Source organism: Anabrus simplex, chromosome 1 (genome assembly GCF_040414725.1).
Source record: "Anabrus simplex isolate iqAnaSimp1 chromosome 1, ASM4041472v1, whole genome shotgun sequence".
In the NCBI taxonomy this organism is placed as follows: Eukaryota; Metazoa; Arthropoda; class Insecta; order Orthoptera; family Tettigoniidae; genus Anabrus; species Anabrus simplex.
Genome location: NC_090265.1, coordinates 125,967,471 through 125,987,041, shown reverse-complemented (window position 1 = coordinate 125,987,041; position 19,571 = coordinate 125,967,471). Strand labels below are relative to the sequence as shown.

The 19,571-nt window shown below is 37.5% G+C and overlaps 1 protein-coding gene across 2 annotated transcripts in view; it reads left to right on the top strand.

The window, feature by feature from the left end:
- Positions 1-19,571, top strand: part of LOC136884559 (uncharacterized) — a 144,927-nt gene that overhangs the window by 60,251 nt on the left and 65,105 nt on the right. The window contains exon 4 of one of the 2 annotated variants that reach the window (XM_067156818.2): positions 9,565-9,693. The exons of the other annotated variant lie outside the window; for it this stretch is intronic. Coding sequence (XP_067012919.1) covers positions 9,565-9,693 — 129 coding nt within the window. The remainder of the gene's footprint in view (positions 1-9,564; positions 9,694-19,571) is intronic. 2 annotated transcript variants of the gene reach the window in all.

Here is a 19,571-nt window from a genome sequence, read left to right as displayed (position 1 = left end):
GTTGTGGCGTCATCGCTTGATACTGATCTGATACTGCCACGCTGTTATTTGTTGGTTCGAGTACCATAAGTTGAAAACATTTTTATCTTCTAGATGTTCTAGATGTTAGAATTATTTATTTTAACCATAATGGTTAACTAATTAGGTCCGTGTTGTCTACAACTTAATCATACATTCATGTATTTAACACACTGATTCCACCTTGTCAATATATTTAACAGTTTATTGTCGTTAACATCCGTACATGTTTCGATAAGCTTCAGTTGCTCTCTTCTTCAGCGGCATACATTACCAAAATATTCTTGGACTTAGACTGTATCCCATAAGATGATGTACTTAAGAAACATAACATAGTAATAGTCTTTAAAAACATATTTTTTTAATGTTGAAGAGTAAAGTATGACTATTTGAGGCAGATGTGATATCATAAACACACTTAAAGTATGACTAATTGTATATAAAAAAACATTCGTGTCCATAAAATGCATGGTTAAAATATGTTCCCATTTGAATGCAGCAGAAATGCTCTGGATCAAGCGAAGTGTTACATTCATATGTGTAGCTTGTTGAACCGAGGGGAACTCCTCTCAAAATTGAAATGCAGTTCCTGAAAAATCAAACTGGTAGAAAGAACATAGGAAGGACTTTGAAAAGATGCGTAATGTAGAATTATTTTATTGGTTGGAGGAGGTGTCTGAAATGAAAAGAAAAAGAGAAATTCGGCAACATGCCAAAAATACATATAATTATTTAAATGTTAATAACAGTGTGCAAGAACTTGCTTCTGTGCTGGTCTTCTTATGCTGGCTAACACACTGGCAAGCTTGTGAAAGACTAAAAATGGCTATATTGCAGACGCAAGCAGCATATGTTTGGAGGGTGGTGGAGGAGAGTTGAAGTGACGGAGTAGGGGAAATGTGCATAATACCTGCTGTAATTGTATTATTTTTATTGACTGGGAAAAATATTTTAGTAATTTTGTGAAAAAGGATGTTAAGTTTATCGATTATTTAACTGAGATTCCCAATTGGATCATTCTTCTGATCAGTACAAATGTAAAATCATTTAAGCTCTTTAGGCTTTTCCATTCATGAAATTAGTAATAGATGAAGTTTCTCAGGACCTTCTGTCCAGACCACAAATGCATCATCAACATACCTCCACAATATCATAGGTTTGATGGGCGCCGAATCAATAGCCTCCTCCTCAAAATGCTCCATAAAGAAATTAGCCACTACAGGCGAAAGTGGACTTCCATAGCCACTCCATCTGTCTGTTCGTAAAAATTCCCACCCCACAAGCAATATCTGGAAGTCATGCAGTGGTAAAATAGCTTAGTAATGTCCTCAGGAAACAAGTGTTCAATGAGAGACATGACCGAGTCAGTTGGCACTTCAGTGAACAAGGACTCCACATCGAAACTCACCAAAGTGCATTAGGTAGAAGGGTTATGGTTGACAGCTTGTTCACGAAATACCTAGAGTCCCTGACGTATGATTCAGTACGTCCTATGTGTGGCTGAAGCAATTTGCTTAGGTATTTAACCAGAGCATACGTAGGAGAACCTATCACACTAAGAATAGGTGTGAGGGGAACATCTCTTTTATGGATCTTAGGCAGTCTATATAATCTAGGTGGGACTGCATCCCTCAGGGACAGATGTTTATTTATTTATTTATTTATTTATTTATTTCATATTTCATACCACCAACAGAGATGTTTCTCCAATTACAGGTGGTTTAGCCTCCTCTTTTGGAATTGAAGATTGCCTTAAGAGCTTCACGGTGGCGTTGGACACACGAGTGGTGGGGTCACGTGAGCTCAGTCTGTGTTGGTGTTGAAAAATCATGTCATTGTTTTCCGAGCTTGTAGGCTGTGGTCCAGGTCAGATGATAAAGATGTTGATTCCCATAGCAATCATCTGATGGCCAGGTAGGCATCAATGTTTGAAAATGAGACCTCATAGTGCATTGGCACTGCTGGTGGCTCCAAGTAGCCTCTGCAGTTTCCTCCACGGTATGCACTAGCCATGCGTCTTGGTAGGTGTCCTATTTACCAACTGATGAGCCCAACTTAGCACACTAGGTTAAGTTGAATCTGAAGTTAGAATGTTGTGATAAGTCTGAAACATGAAGAAATTAAGTAAGAAGGGAGATATTTTAAAGGAGAAACCCTTGTAAGAATGTATGTTGGTGAGCGCACTCGCTCTAAATGATAAACCACGGAATACACTTACAGAAATTTCATCTTTACACTGAGCAGAATTTTATGATAAATTAATGTCTTAACTTTGGCAAACAAAATATATAGAAAATAAACATATGGAAATGGTACTTTGCTTTAGACATATTCATTTGACAGCCATCAAATCTACTACTATACAACATTTCACACGCTTGAACCATATTCTGGGTCGCAGTTAGTGAATCGCTGTCACCAGTCGCATCCAAACTAGCGTCAAAGTTAAAAAGATTGGATTTCAATTGATGAAGCCTTTACAAGTGACGGTAAAATCATGCTATGCAGAGTGTGTGACAAACGTACTGGATGCTCCATGAAGTCACATTAAGAAGAACAGCATTTAAAAACTGATCTTCATGTGAGAAATAAAAAATGTGCTCCATCGAATAAACAAGTTGTTCTTACACAAGGGCGCTAGAACCTCTGTCTTCTATCAGTGAATTTAATAAAGATTTGTGCATGGTAATTAGTGTGCCTAGACATTTGAATAAATTTTCATTTACCGAGCTCGATAACTGCAGTCGCTTAAGTGCGGCCAGTATCCAGTAATCAGGAGATAGTGGGTTTGAACCCCACTGTCGGCAGCCCTGAAGATGGTTTTCCGTGGTTTCCCATTTTTACACCAGGCAAATGCTGGGGCTGTACCTTAATTAAGGCCACGGCTGCTTCCTTACCATTCCTAGGCCTTTCCTATCCCATCGTCGCCATAAGACGTGTTGGTGCGACGTGAAGCAAATAGCAAAAAAGAATATATATATTTTAACATTAAATGAATATTATTTCACTTCAAAATTAATTATTTCTTCATTTGTAAAGTTCATGAAATTCTTCATAAAGTTTGTCTAAATAATGTAAAAATGAAAATTCTTGCATTTCAGAAACAAGCATTTGTTCACTTGAAAAATTTATGAACTCCTCGTAAAGTCTTTCTAAATAATTTGGAAAAAAAACATCTCAAAAATGAATCTTCTTATAACGTTCTGTCCTATAGTCTCTTTAACGTTTGATATTTAACACTTAGAGAATATGGCAAGAGTAATATGATTTCCAATGAGCATTAGTTAATTGTAAAATGGCCAGCGGTCACCAATTCTAATGTTCCACTTATATGAAGGTATGGCGATTAATATGATTTCCAATTAGCATTAGTTAATTGTTTGTAAAACGGCTAGCAAAGTCACCGATTCTAATGTTCCACTTAGAAGAAAGTTAGTCTGGCGGAATCTTTAGATGGTTTGAAATTCATTCATATCACCTGTATATTCTGGAACTCAGGATTGGAATGTAGAGAGGTGCAGTTCAGCGAACAACAAGTTGAAACCATAGGCAGCCGATGTCGTGATGTCATCCCCATGGTACCACCATGACGAATAGATGAACAGTTGTGAGGACTCGTCGAGTTCAAGCGTGCCCCGCCAGGCAGGGCACAATGGAAAAAATCATACACGGAAATAAGAGCTACGACCTTCATCACATGTTGCGAAAAGCACAGGTTACTCGAGAGTACATATACAGATAATTAACACATTACTTGCAGCATATTAAAAACAAACACCCATGAACCATTTAAAGGTAATACTCTACTTACCAACTCAATTTGTCAGTTACTGGACTTTCGAAAGTTTACCTGAAGATTTGGCGGATGTTCGAGATTGTAAATCTTGCCGGATTTCTTTCATTCTGAAGAAAAATCGGCACTTCCAGATAATGATAAACAAGTCTGGGGATTATATCCATAACATGTTGAAGACAACAACCAGCTCCTGGAGGATCAACTGAAATTTTGTGTCTGGAATTGATACAATCAAAAATATTTTGCCCCACATCGATTTTGAGTTCAGCTTTCCACTAATTACTTTCTCAGCCTGGAAAAGAAAGTCACATATACTTTTCAGGGACATGTTAAAAACTCTTCATTATTGCTTGAAATGTAGTCTTTCATTTAGGTGAGAACTGAAAATGTACTTCGATTATTGTCTAATGGAGAATGGGCACAGGGCAAACATTTAATAAATTTAGAAGAGTTATTAACAATGTACCTGGCGTCTCCGAAGACCGTAAAAGTAGTTAGTGGGACGTAAAGCAAATATTATTATTATTATTATTATTAACAATGTATCCGGGCAAATGGTGCACTAAATACTTTTCATTGGAAGAGTTTTGAAATGCGCTATCAAATTCAGTGCATCTTGAACAACAATTTTTTGCGTAATGCAAGTTTCCACTGATTGTTTCACTGTCTTGTTATGCATTTCCACATTCCGGGCTAACATACGCATCTGATTAACATACGAGGTCAAGATCACCTCCCATTTAGATTTGCAATTTCCTCCTACATTTAAAGCCTACTTTATAAGGATCTAGCTCAAGTTAAATATCAATTAGCATTTTTAGGCAAATTTGGAGCGATAGTGTTGTATTTTCGGCATCAGAAAGTACACTAGAATAACCCAAATTTTGATCAACTTTAGACTGACCTTTTAATTCTCCATTCGTTGCTGCACTCCCATCTTCAATCTTCTTCTTTTCCTGGTGGTGTCTAGGTTCTTTTTCCTGTTGGGAGTTTCATGGTACTTAATCTCACTTGAAAGCTATTTCGGCAAATTAGGGAAAATGTGAGGCACTGCTCCTGGATGTAATTTCCATCTCACACGAGAGAGAGCCTACTTTTTCACTATTCACTATAAAATTATCTGATTTTACTATCAAGTCATCAGAGAAATGAACTTGACATATTCTGCTATTACGCGTTAACTCAGTATCCTTTCGTGGAATAGCTCTGGCCCGGTTTTCAAATTTATTTCTATCCTTCGGAGGTGAAAATAATTGCATATCATAAACTACTCTACCATAGTCTGACTTACAGCCAGGCACAAAACAGCACGGCATGTTGAACTATTAATTTAATCAAGCCACATAAGATACGTGCTTTAAGTACACAACACATAATGAACTGAGTTTAGGAACTGAAAGCAAAGAAAATTCAACTTATTGACTGAAATATCTCGCACAGTAATGTCTCCTGCACTTTCCTATACCCGGCTTGTTGGAACTACTGGAGCACAAGTTGGACAGAATCACTTGCAGGGCTTGCAGTGGCGTGGCCATAAACTACCATGTTATAACGGCTGAGTTCTCACGCTTGGTTTTTCTATTCGTCATGGTACCATGTTCCAATTCCCACGTAGAAACCGCATTCCAAGTCCCATGTAGAAACCACGTTCCAACTCCCACGTCGACTCAAGATAACAGCAGTAGATATGATGATTTAAGAAAATAGGCACTTGGTCAGGATTTTACGCATTACTGTTAGATTTATGAACATGAGAAAGTCCAACTGACTATAATCCTACACACTCGCGATGAACGTTTGGCTGTATTAAAAGTTCAATAAACTGTCATTAAACATGTGTTTCAAGGTACTATTATGAAATAGTTTGTTTCAATAGACTGAGTGTTTTATCAGTCAATCAGAAAATTGTCTTAATATGCACACGTTTATCAACCATGAATGTTCCAAGTTAATCTAACTCTTAAGATGAGTACAAGTTTAAACCACCTAAGTTCACTCAAGTTGTAGTTCAAATATGAAATTCCGTAAAGTGAGTTAATGTTACACGTTCTTGTAAACACTTTGAAAATTATGAGAAATCTAAGTTAGTATCATAGTGATTGAAAGGTTCTAAGTTCAAGACGAACACTTGTATTATAAGTTCATTTAAGATAGTTACCGTAGAGTTGTACTTCACGAGAACTGAGTTAGAGTCTCGGCGTATACATTCACGTACGTCAGCATGTTTGCATGTCGGCTGCGAGATAACTGTTTTCTACTCAGAAAATCCTGGCTCTTTTATATAATTCTGCCGGGTTCGACTTCCTCCCCTCTTGGCAGAATTGAATTGCTTTATGGTGGAATTATTCATAAGTCCCTAGGCCGATATTTACGAAATCTGAGTATGTTGGCCTTTAAATAACGGGCTACAAGATGATATATTTCAATAATTGATATCTCATTGGGATCAAAAGTTAGCATAATATGTTCTACAAGTTTCCATATCACCATGTGTCGTGCACATGATCGGTGCTTCACTTCAAGGTCAACTTCCAGCGTGGAGCTTGTGACATAGTTTGCTCGCTAAGTCCATGCCCGCGCCGTGCCGTTGCGGTTCCTTGCATACAAAGTGCATGCCAGGGCCATGCCCTTGCAGTACTTAACATTGAATAAAATAATGTCCCAGACCGTAAGCGGTTCCTGGTACAGTATGGAGTCAACGTTGTGGACCAGATGGCCAGAAAGTATACTGTCAAGCCAGCTGCTCATAGTTGGCCTTTACATTCAGTAATATTCTCGACAGCAGGAATAAATGCTTGGTGTTGTACAGATAGGTTATAAATATCAAAATCTTGAAGAAACTTTCTCCTCTAACATGCTGAGGAATTTACTGCAGCAAACAGCCAGACTAGAAATGAAAGGACCGATACTGCAGATGATAGTGATATAGAACCTTAATCTGACCGAAAACGTAGGAGATGCCAATTGTGCAACAAATGCAAGAAGGACATGAAAGGCATGCAAAAAGGTTGTCTGCAAGAGAAAATCGTCACCTGTGTAGAATGTCTGTAAGCTTTCACAGACATACTGTACATCATGTGTTCTTCAGACCATTAAAGGATGTGCTTAGTATAGATACAATCAAAAACTAAATAGGCAAGAGACTTTCATTTTGTATCCATATAATATCTGATTGTGCCTTTTAGTTGATTTCACATCCTTTTATAACTGAATTTCTGATATGACTGTATGGTTTAGAACATTAATATAATATTCAATCAGGAAGATCATTGATATTTATTTTCATTGTAGGAAATATATCTCCACATCTGTATTCACAAATAATAGAATAAAACTTATAAATAACACTCGAGGGTCATTTTTGACCCCTCCGTCTTTCTTGATGGTGTGACTCATTCAGTCTTTCTATTGTTGAGTTGGGTTAAGACCTCAAGCAATGAATTAAATCTGGAAATAATAGCCAAAATTAGGAATGAATAAACAAACAGAAACAAAACTAAAAAGGGAGAAAAATTATTTGTGACTCACTTCTAGAGTGAAATATACAGTACATGTAATGTCTGATGTTGAACAAAACACTGATATGCTAAAGGAAGCAGGCAGGCCATGGAAATAAGAGTGGATAGGGAACAAACATGTACTGACATGCTGTAGGGAGCAGGCATTGGAAAACAACGGAGTAGATAGGGGGAAGAGAGGAGGTGGGGTAAATAAGGGAGGGGGAGGAGAGAAGGGGTGTCTAAGGTGGGGCTGAAGGATGTGGAAAGAAATACAGCTGCTTAAGAGGGAAATTTAGAGAGTTTATAGAGGAGAGAATTCTTTTTATCTGAGACGTGATTACTAAAGATAGGAATTAAAAGGTCAGATAAACTGTTCCAGATGGATAAAACAATTTTCCATAATACTGAGCTGGGGGCCTTTTTCTATATCTTTGAAAATTTTCATGTGTTAGTTGATATTAGTGAACTTAAAATTAGTATCACCGATGTGCTGTCCCATAGCTGAAAATGTTATATTTCAGGGCGTTAACATGCTCTAATCATAGCAAGAAGTTCACCAAGTCAGGTGTCTATAGACTCAATTGCAATAATTGTGATGCATCCTATGTTGGTCAAACAGGTATGAGCTTCCATACAAGATACTTACAGCATGTTAACGCCATACTGTGTTTGAGTGTTTGAGTTTTCCAGGAGTCAGCCTCTCCTTCTGATAAATGTTGTAAATTGTCTTCAAGAAATTTAAGACTACTTGCATATTATCTACACAAGTTTTCTTGAGCATTTGCCTCCCTAGTCCTCTCTCTGTAATATTTGGTCAGCTTCGTGTAAAGAGCTAGCAACACTGAAACGTGAAATGAGTTTGACCATGCCAACGTCTGGTGGTTTTACTACAGATTTTTCAGTCTTGTTGTGCATTCCATGTTTTTTTGTGTTGCTCTGGTTTTAATAGCTTGTTTCCTGTAGTTCCTTTGAAGTGGTTAGGTGGATTGGATGATCACTATGGCTGAAGCCATACACACGTTCACACATGTCCCCTAGGAGCTACAAAATCCTCTTTGTAAAGATACTGATACAACTGTGCATAGGAAAGGCATTAAAACTAACAAAGTGGTAGAGCGTTATGACTTCAAAATGGATAGCCGCTGGTTGATGCTACCACTCAGCAAGTCTGTTGGATGGGCTGCTGTTTATATAACAAAAACACTATCAGGAGAGTCAAATAATTTAGTGCTTCTCATCCCAATGAATTTCCAAATTTTGCAATAATCTGTGATGATTGAACAATGTTATCATGTGCTAATTATTTTCCATTACTGACTAATGAAAGTTGTTTCAACATCCTAGATATTCAGTGAGAGATACAAGCAGCATTCTTGTTAAAATCAAAAAAAATTTATAGTGGAGTGGAGTGGCATGTGAGAGTTATGTTGAAACAAATGCTTCATTTTTATAAACATGATATCCAATATAGCATCATGTAGCAGAAGTTTCTCCATAATTAATTCACCTTGTATTTGTCTAATATCTTGATTTGTTAGTGTTTTTAGTGACTATATATATTTAACATTAGAAATAAAACAAAATGGAAGATTATGATTCCCATACATTTTTGTAAGTACAACTTTAAAGTACTTTCCATCTGTCAAAATATTATTACACATATAACACTACAACACACTTGTGTGTGTTTTTCTACAGGTATGTGTTATAATTAATGTTTTGTAGACTGAAAAGCTTTAAAGTTTTATTAAGTGAGCCGTCACTGAAAAAATATGGCTTCCTTCTTAACGGAACATTTATTTTTAGGTTACTGCAAACATTCCTTATGACCACAAAGCGCATGCAAGACAACCACAAATACCTACAGAACCACACTTTTTTAAATTTGTCTCTGTTTCTCTTGATTTCTATTTCATTTTTTCATTTATATGTACAAGGAAAAATGCATGTTGAAGTAAGAATTTTATTCTGTGTAATGAGCTTGATTAACTACTTTTCCCCCCAATTGTTTCACTCTCTTTACTGGCAGTTCTGCAGAAATGAATGATGAAGTGGGGTTCTTCTCTTTTCCATCTCCCCACTTCCTCATAAAGCCAGCGCTCAACAAAACTCTTGCACACAGTGATTGTTCATTCATTTTTAGGAGGTAACCCTTACCTGTTCTTCATACGAATATTTTAGAGATGCCTGTTTTGCTGTATTCTTAGGATTTTATATCTGGTGTTGGTAGTGGGTGTGTGTTCTGTGCAGGGAAATCCCACAAGTGCAGGTCAACTTAGAGCAGGAACAGTCCCTCTCCAACAGTATCATGGCATTTGGGAGTGTCAGTGCGAAGGGGGGGAACCTTGCTGCCATTGATTCGTACTCACAGCCTTACAGGTAAGGACTAGAAATTATAAACTCTAATTAATGGAAAAGACAATATGGGAAAGGGTATATTCACGTGTTTTGTTGTATTAGGTTACTTTAAATTAACTTACTGTTTACATACTGTGAAAATGTGGTGGAATGATATTCGTGAGTATTTTATGTTCTGAAATCATGAGTCAACCCTCCTTATATTATGAGACAATATATCGTCTAATAATTTGTTGTTTTAATGTAGGGGTATATGTATCTCTTGTGATATAACTTTTCAAAAAGTATTCGTACACCAGTATAAAAAATACATTTATTGACATCTGATTTCTCTGACGATAATAAAGTCATGTTTACTTAACCAAATATTGAAATGATATAAGAACATCATAATTCTGTAATGGCGATTCAGATCATTGTAGTTTTTATGTGTCTTAACACAATTAAGTGACGCCATTGTACCAGGAGTTGTACATTTGAGTAACTCCATCTCCAGACTCTATCCTTTGTGAGGTCATGGGCATTCTGTCTTGCAAATACTTCGTTCATGTAGGTTAAAGCCAGATAACATGATAATTTCAGATGTAATAACTGTACAGAAGTCAAAATATTATTCTCATAATCCATTGTTAATCTTTTGTTGAAACAATTACAGTGATGTAATGTTTCCACATTCATTTTAAAATCTCACTGAAAGTAGAGAGTACAGGTTGCTTGTTTTGGTCACGTAGCTACCAGTTTGCTTTCGGGAGATTGTGGATTCGAACACCACTGTCGGCAGCCCTGAAGGCCAATGGTCATGCTCATAGCTGGCCGGCTAATGGTCGATGGCGCGTGAAAACTTTCGTTCTGTTATAAAAGTAAATATACATTTTTGGGCGGGTTGGAGGGTCCCTGGCATTGGTAATGAACACATCTCTCTTCTAAAAGGATTTTAAGGTACAATTCACATATATTTCTTCGTGAAGTTGTGTGTCATATACTGGAGTGCCTAGGGTAGAGCGCTACCCTTCAATGCAGTATTGGAGTTGGTCTTGGTTCAACATAACCTTTAAAAGTCGATGTAGGCCTAAATTACATGGTACAAGATTTCCATAAACTGACTACGAACAGTATACCGGTGACCAAATTATAATGGAAGATTTAAAAAAATGGAATTTCGCCATCATGTTGGTTGCTTTTTCTTATCCAATGTGCTTTATTTCATTAGATTAGAGAATTAAAAACAACTTGTGCTTGATTGTTGTTTGGCTTGGTGTTGCGGGTACCGGTATTAGATTTTTCAGAGAGCTTGGCAGATCAAAGTTGCTGAACTGAAAACAGGAATGAAAACATTTAGTAGTAGACCTACGATGTTACATTTATCATATTAAATTACCACCGTTTATATAATATGTACGTGATATTTTCGTGTTAGCCAATACCAGCAATCCGGCTACTTTGGCCGCCATGTTTTTTAATATTACGGTCTGAGGATTGGAGTCGGTCTTGGCATTATATTCAATTCTGCCTGTCACCAATCACAGTCAAATTGGAAAGAGAAAAAATAACACCAAAGCTTCCGAAATTGCTGTTTTCGCGACCTTGAGCTCAGCTGGAAAGCACACACTCTGTACAAGTCAGTACAAGTGCGAAATGATACAAAGTTTTTAAATGTAACATGCACAAATGAAACGACTGCGGTTTTTATAACATTTTAACACACAAACGTGAAATTCCCCGTCTTATCATAGGACCAAAACAGTAATAGGCAATCCCAAAACCTCCCATGGCTTTATGTATGTAGCTTAAGGTGCAACATCTGTTCTGGTCTCGATAACATAACATAATCGTATACCGTACGATAATATTAAAATACTAAATTTGTGTTAAGAAGGAGCAGTTTCGATTCCTGCCTGAAAGCTCAGTGACTATACAGTGCCTTGAGGGAAGTGCCGAAAACCTGTTCGGTGATACACTCGAAAAAATTTTTAAAAAAAAATAAACATGTAACCCTGGACAATAATGTAGACGTTTTGCAAGTACGAATATTTGACGAAACTCGTACCATCTTCAAGTAGAGCTGTCGAAATGCGCTCTGTCTCCTTCCAATTGTTGTGGACACTATGATTTTGATTCTCTAAAACAATACCACCTGAATGCGCCGATCGCTTTTCCGGTATAGTACTTCCTCAAATTACCGCAATGACGGGACGTTAACACCAAGATCCGTAAGTATGTCGTAGCCGTCCTTTCGTGAGATACAGTTACTTGAAAAACGCGTGATTGAGGATTTAGCGTTGATGGGACTGAAATTTCTGGACGGTTGATACGGGAAATCGTTTCTTCAAGGAACGGAAAATGCGGGATTTTTACAACATGATTTAATTAGGATGCTCGCGGGACCACGTAATTTGAATGGATAATACGAGAAAATGTTGTTTCCAGGAACGTATAATCGAGGTTCTACTGTACTCCAATTGGGGTCTTATCAGCAACTTTACAATATATACCATCTCCTTTACATCGTTAATGCTAAAAACCATTCTTATAACTTGTTTTCTACAACCATCTCCAACGTACCAACTAAAGATAAGCTTTTCCTACTAGGTGACTTCATTGCTAGAGTAGAGAAGGATAACTGGCTATGGGAAAACGTAATGGGTAAACAAGGACTCTGTAGTTGCAATGCCAATGGATTGCTGCTTCTCGGTCTATGTAGTGAACATGAATAACTAATACGCAGTTTTGCCTACCTAATCGCTTCAGGACCACATGGATGCACCCTCGCTCTAAGCATTGGCACATCCTTGATTACCTCATCACTCGGCAATGTAATAGGAAGGATGTCCTTATCACCAGGACAGCTAGAAATGTTGATGATTGTTGGATGGATCACAAGTTTCTATTATCTCGTCTTAGAATCAGTCTTCGCCAAAACCACCCAGGCATTTTCAAACCCTATCCAGGCAGAAGTATAATAAATCTAAACTTTGAGATGGACCTACTGCTATGAATTTCCACAACATGATCTCCGACATGGTGGCAAGTGCTCCAGTCAATACAAAGAACGTTGAGCAGGAATAGGCTACATTGCAGAAAGTAATCACAGAATCACCTGAGAAAACCATTGGTTTTAAGAAAAATGTAAGACTGGTTTGATAACAATAAAGAGATTTTGTGTGTCATCAATGCTAAATGAGAAGCCAATCTATCACTTCAAGATCCATCTTCAGACTCAAAGAAAGCACATTTTCTCGAACTCAAGTGTAAATGTCAGGGCCAAATAAGAGAGATAAAGAATGACTGGTGGCAACAGAAAGCTCAGGAACTGCAAAGTATGTCTGATGCCCAAGACCTGCGTAACTTCTATGCAGGAAAAGGAGTTACATGGCCCAACTCGCTCCTCCTCCAGGACAATGAAAGCTGCTGATAATGCTACCACTATTACGGATAGTCAAGACATCCTAGAACGTTGGAAAATACATTTTTCCACTCTTCTCAATAGGAGCTCTAATGCTGCTGAAGATTTTCTCAATGATATGCCTCTACATCCCCAACAACCAAGGATGGCTCTTCCAACATTCAAGGAATTCAATACTGCTCTCAGTAAACTGAAACTTGACAAGACTCCTGGCTCAGTTAACATTCCTCTGGAACTGATTCAAAGTGGAGGGCTACCTCTAAAGACCAGACTTCATACTCTTATCCTCTTAAGACGACACTCTGGAGATAAAGATATTTTTACCTAATGCATGGATTTTCATGAAACTTTGTGGGAATGTCTCCTACATAGAAGTTGAGATATCGTAAAAATTTCATTCATATACAATGTTTTCCCAAAAAAAAAATTTGATTTTTTAAAAAGGTTTAATTTAATTTTTTTCATGAAATGTAATTAACATGTTAATGTAAATTGTAATTAGGTAGATAATACTTCTTTTAAAAGCACTATGTATTGATTTTTCTGTACATAATTTATATAAGGAGATATATCGTACTAAAGTTTGTGTAATTTTTACGTTCTAAAATTTTGGACTTAAAAGTCTCTACTACTTGAAAATATTCTGCAATCAAAAATTCCATTTGCAGGTTTCTTAATATAGCTGTGATACATATACCATACAAATTTTGTTACAATTGGCTGAATATTATGGGAGAAAAATGGGATTTAAGTGTAAAAATTACAATTGGCGAGAAAATTAAAGCAAAGTTTAAGTGATGTTTTCTTCCTGATTCATTACTTCCCTTCCTTTCTTAGCAGCTTTTGTACGAGTACTGGTAACTTTGGAAGCTTGTCTCTTCTTCTTCTCCTTCTCCAAAGAACGGAAAATGATTCACCTGCATTTTGTTTTTCACAATGCAACCTTTCCTGAGTCTAAGTTATGGGGATTGTAGTTTCTGTCATGTCATGATTGTTGGTTATAGATGCAGGACTTACATGGCTTGAAGTTGATGCGACACTTTCCTGATGAGAACAATCTGATTCCGATAACATTTCATGACCCTTTGTCCCCGATTTCTTCAATGGAGACTCCTGTTTGGTAATAGCTGATTCCCATCTCTTTCCTATCAAAAGTTAAGCAATTTGTCGCTTAGCTAAGGCTGATTTATGTTTATGCATAATGTTTATTCCCTTGAATACAAGATATCAATTATTACAGCACACTGTCTTTCAATAAGAACAGTATCTTGATATGCAACTACAAGACATTACTTGCGCGCAAACTTCACAAAAGTTAACAGACTGGGTACCACCACAGAACCCACAAAAAAGATTAAACATACAAGAATAACAAAACTTTTAGTAGTACCATCACTAATACCAATACAAGCATAAAATGTTGCTCAATGACAGTCGAGTACTGAAATATTAGTCCATAACAGGCTTTATAAATTCATTCAGAAATATGGTAGATCTTACCATTTCACTCAGCGGGAATAAAATTATTTATAGCCTAGATTGTAGTGCCTTATTTCCTGGCATTATATACCGATTTTTACTACTCTTCAGTCATTATCTCAGGATGTAAATGCATACATACAAAAAGGAGAGATGGCGGAAAATTAAAAATGCATTTCCTTGTTACTGGGGACACAACCGATACAGAAATAACTTTTTAATTCTGAACAATGTACAGATAAAACTCTTTTTATTCATCATCATCATCATCGTCGTCATTTTACTGTTTTGTTTCCCGGGTACTGTTGTGAGCCTCTTCCATTCTGTCTTATTGAGGTACGTTGTGTTGTTAATGACGTTCTCCAGTGTTCTTCCCCGATCTGCAGTGTCAATCTTTATAATGTCCACCATCTGTTTCCCTGCCACATGTCTCTCCAAGTTAACATATGTTATCCTTGTTGGCTCCATCCTCGTTACATACCCAAACCACCTCAATCTGGACATGCTGACCTGATCTAACAATGGTAACAATCCCAGCTTCCTTCCTAACCACATCATTCCTTAACTTGTCAGGTTTTGGTCATCTCAGATGCCTGCAACCTTGATGAGTCTTTCTTAGTGAGGGTGCAGGTTTCAATATCATAGGTTAAGATTGGTATGAACAACTGATTGAACATCACCAGGTTTGATTTTGTTGATTCTTTGGGATCCCAGAGGTGTGTTCATACTTGCTGGTAAAAGTGTGAGCTCTTCTGCACTCTTTATTTGCCACCTCCTTTGTGGCTAGTGTATCTCGAGATATTACACTGCCGAGGTATGTAAGGCTTTCCACACTTTCTAGTGGAGGGTTTCCTAGCGTGATGATTGCTGCTCGTTCCTCTCTGTTTATTGCCATCACTACTGTTTTTGGTACGCTTATCTTGAGATTGAACTCCTGGAACTTAACTTTCCATTCACTGAGTCTCCATTGTACTTGTTCCTCTGTTTCTCCCCACATCATAACATCGTCAGTGAAAGCCATTGCATTTAGTTCACCAGAGGTTTTCTTGATGTTCTTCATTATGTCATCCATGATGGTGATAAACAATAATGGGAATAGTGCACTGCCTTGCTGGACTCCACTTTCGGTCTTGAACCAGGATGAATGTCCATCACCCAATTGCACACAATTGGTATTCTCGTACAGCACCTGAACTTTCCTCACCAGTCCCTCTGTCACATTACTTTTTCTCAGGCATTCCTATATCTTCTTTCTTCCAATGCTATCATATGCCTTCTCAGTGTTAAGGAAGACCATAAAGAGATCTTTGCCTTTTTCCCAATATTTTTTCCATTAACATACCGACACTGAAGATTAGGTCTGTTGTGGACCTGTTAGGCCTGAAGCCATACTGTTCCTCTTCAAACTGTATCTCTAAGATGACTCACAGTCTGCTCTCAAAGGAAGAAATATTTTATTTATATGTAAAAAAAAAAAAAATAAAAAAAAAATAATAATCATTGTCGTCATTTTCATTTCCCCTTGTCCAGCTGCTGCGAGGTTGGGGTCTCCTCAGTAATTATATTCCAGTCCATTCTTCTTCTTCTACCGCTCTTGACAGAGTCTATCCATCTTGCTCTGGACCTCTCTCTGGCTTTCCCTCCATCCTAGCCTCTGACACTTGTTTTGGTATCCCCCCCCCCCGTCTGCCCTTCTAACATGTCCAAAACATTTCATTTTATTTCCCTTCCATCCTATCACTCAGTTTCTCTACCACTTTCTTTTCTGACCTCAACATTTCTTTCTCTTCTCTTGCTCTCAGTGTCCAGGTCCCTGATGAATACGTAAATATAAGAGTATAGTACATTGTGTATATTATCTCTTTACATTTCATAGAAACTTCTCTGTTCCACACCAGGTTCCTTCCATTCTGGTAGGGCATATTTCCTACTTGTACCCTTCTGCTGATCTCCTTATCCAATCTTGCATTGTTTCACTTCCCAGATATTTGAAGTATTGAGCAACCTCGAGGTTTTGTCCCCTGATGCTAACAATTCCTTTCCTCCTGATCCTCTGGTCATCACCACAGTTTTGCTATTCTCCACACTGATTTTCATACCATATTTCTCAGTACTGTTATTTAAAGCCTCTAGTTGGATTTACACATCTGTATTGTTGACTTCCCAGATCACTGTCATCTGCAAACAACAGTATTTTCATATCCTCTCTATGTGTTGCCTTTGTTTCCTTTAGAGTTTCATCCATAACCATTATAAATATAAGTGTAGACAATACACTTCCCTGTCTTAGTCCAGTGTGGTTTTCTAAACCAATCTTTTCTCCCCACTGGAGTTTAGACACAACTGGAGCAGTTTTTACTTTCACTACTTACCTTGATTACTTTCCACATCCCTTTCTTTCCAGGATTTTGCACACTTTTTCTCTATCAACACTATTGTATGCTTTCACTAGATCAAGGCATACTATCACCAGATCTTTTCCATATTTTCATTGTTTTTCCATCAATCTCATGGTAAATATTGGGTCTATCTATCATTGACCTGCACTGTTTAAAGCCATACTGCTCCTCTAAATTTCTTTCCACCCTTCCTCTAATCCTCCTTTCTGTTATTCTCTCCAATATTTTGGCTACTTTTGACAACAGTGCAATTCCTCGATAATTGTCACATACCTTCCTGTCACCTTTCTTAAATACTGGTATTATTACACAATTACACCAGTCAACAGGTACTTGCTTTTACCTCCACATACACCTTAGCAGCCTATATAACTAATGTAGACCAATATGTCCTGCTGCCTTTATCATTTCCACACATACTTCATCCATCCCTGTTCCTTTTTTGTGTTTTCATTTAACAGCCATTTCCTCCTCTGCCATTGCAGTATCACTTTCCGTTTCGTGATCATCCTCGTTTACCACTATACTCTCTTCTGCATCATTGTCACATTCAGGAATTTATTGAAGTAATCTTTCCACCTATCCCTTATCTCCTCTGGGTCTGTTGTTACATTTCAACTCTCTTCCTTCACTTGTTTTGTGGAGATTTTTTTCTTTTCTCTTAATTTTTATCAATCTATAAAACATCCTTTTCCAAGTTTTGTATGAATCTCTCCCAACATTTTTTTTTTTTTCTTTTCCTTACTTACCACTTTTTTTTTTACACTTACCTTTAATTTCCTGATACTTAATCTTACTTTCTTCTTTTGTTTAACAACCTTTCCATCCCACCAAGATGTCTCCTTTTCCTTCACTCTTGCCAAAGTTCTGCTACAAATCAGCTGTGCACAGATTACAAATGAGTCATTTTTTAAAAGGGCCGTACTCCATAATCTTAAGTTTTCAGGAGCAAAGAAAAACATTCTGTGGGTGAATGTATGGAATGTAACAGGATGGGCTTTCCATTGTTGAAAGAACATAATGGAATGGATATCTTGCCACAACTGCAGTTGCTAAGTCTTCCAATCTCTTTGAAAAAATAACTCCAAAATCTTGGAATAAGGTCCTTTCCTTGAAGTAATTCATATGCATGGTCAAATGATGTTTTTAGTATTGTTTTAAGTTGCTCCTTTTTTACCCATACATTGTCACAGTATAGGTTGTAACTATATTCAAAGTACTTACAAAATGGCTTCGTGGATCTTTATCATCAAGATCATCATCAGCAGCAGTGTTACGTACAAGCCATGTCATCAAATCATTGTAGAAATACCTATGTTCATGCGGAATATAATCAAACGTTGAATGTCTTGCATTTTGTTCCTGTTAGTTGCCACTGGGCCAGTGTACCGGTAAGCCTTCTCAAAATTAAAAACAACAGACACTCCCGGAAATAAAAGATCGAATGTACTTCTGTAATCCTCGTATGTATTTAGAAGACACAACACCTGCCGCAACTTACTATGTTCAAAATGCATAAAGGAACATAGTTGAAACCTGACTTTCTGGCTTTTTGGAACATGTCTACCTTGTGATTCATTCAACAATCCCCTTTCAATCAATCAATCAATCAATCAATCTATCAATACTGATCTGCATTTAGGGCAGTCGCCCAGGTGGCAGATTCCCTGTCTGTTGCTTTCCTAGCCTTTTCCTAAATGATTTCAAAGAAATTGGAAATTTATTGAACGTCTCCCTTGGTAAGTTATTCCAGTCCCTAACTCCCCTTCCTATAAATGAATATTTGCCCCAGTTTGTCCTCTTGAATTCCAACTTTATCTTCATATTGTGATCTTTCCTACTTTTATAAACGCCATTCAAACTTATTCGTCTACTAATGTCATTCCACACCATCTCTCCGCTGACAGCTCGGAAAATACCACGTATGATATAGATGTTGATTCCCATAGGGAATCTGAAATATTTGTCCTGAATGAGTAAATTTATAATACCAATATAAATGGTCCGTTATTGGACATTATAAATTTTCCAGCTAACTCATTCTTGGTTGCCAGCGTTTCGCCCAGGTGGCAGATTCCCTGTCTGTTGCTTTCCTAGCCTTTTCCTAAATGATGTCAAAGAAATTGGAAATTTATTGAACGTCTCCCTTGGTAAGTTATTCCAATCCCTAACTCCCCTTCCCTATGGGAATCAACATCTATATCATCTGATGGCCAAGCAGGCATCAATTTTTGGTAATGAGACAAAGTCTCTTAGTGCATTGGCACTGCCGGTGGCTCCAGTTAGCTTACGCAGTGGCCTCCACGGTATGCACTAGCCAGCGTATTGGTAGGTGTGCTAGGTACCAACTGATGAGCCCACCCTAGCACACGAGGGTGAAACGCTGGCAACCAAGAATGAGTTAGCTGGAAAATTTATAATGTCCAATAACGGACCATTTATATTGGTATTACATACCACTTAGTCGAGCAGCTTTTCTTCTTTCTCTCAGTTCTTCCCAACCCAAACTTTGCAACATTTTTGTAACGCTACTCTTTTGTCGGAAATCACCCAGAACAAATCGAGCTGCTTTTCTTTGGATTTTTTCCAGTTCTTGAATCAGGTAATCCTGGTGAGAG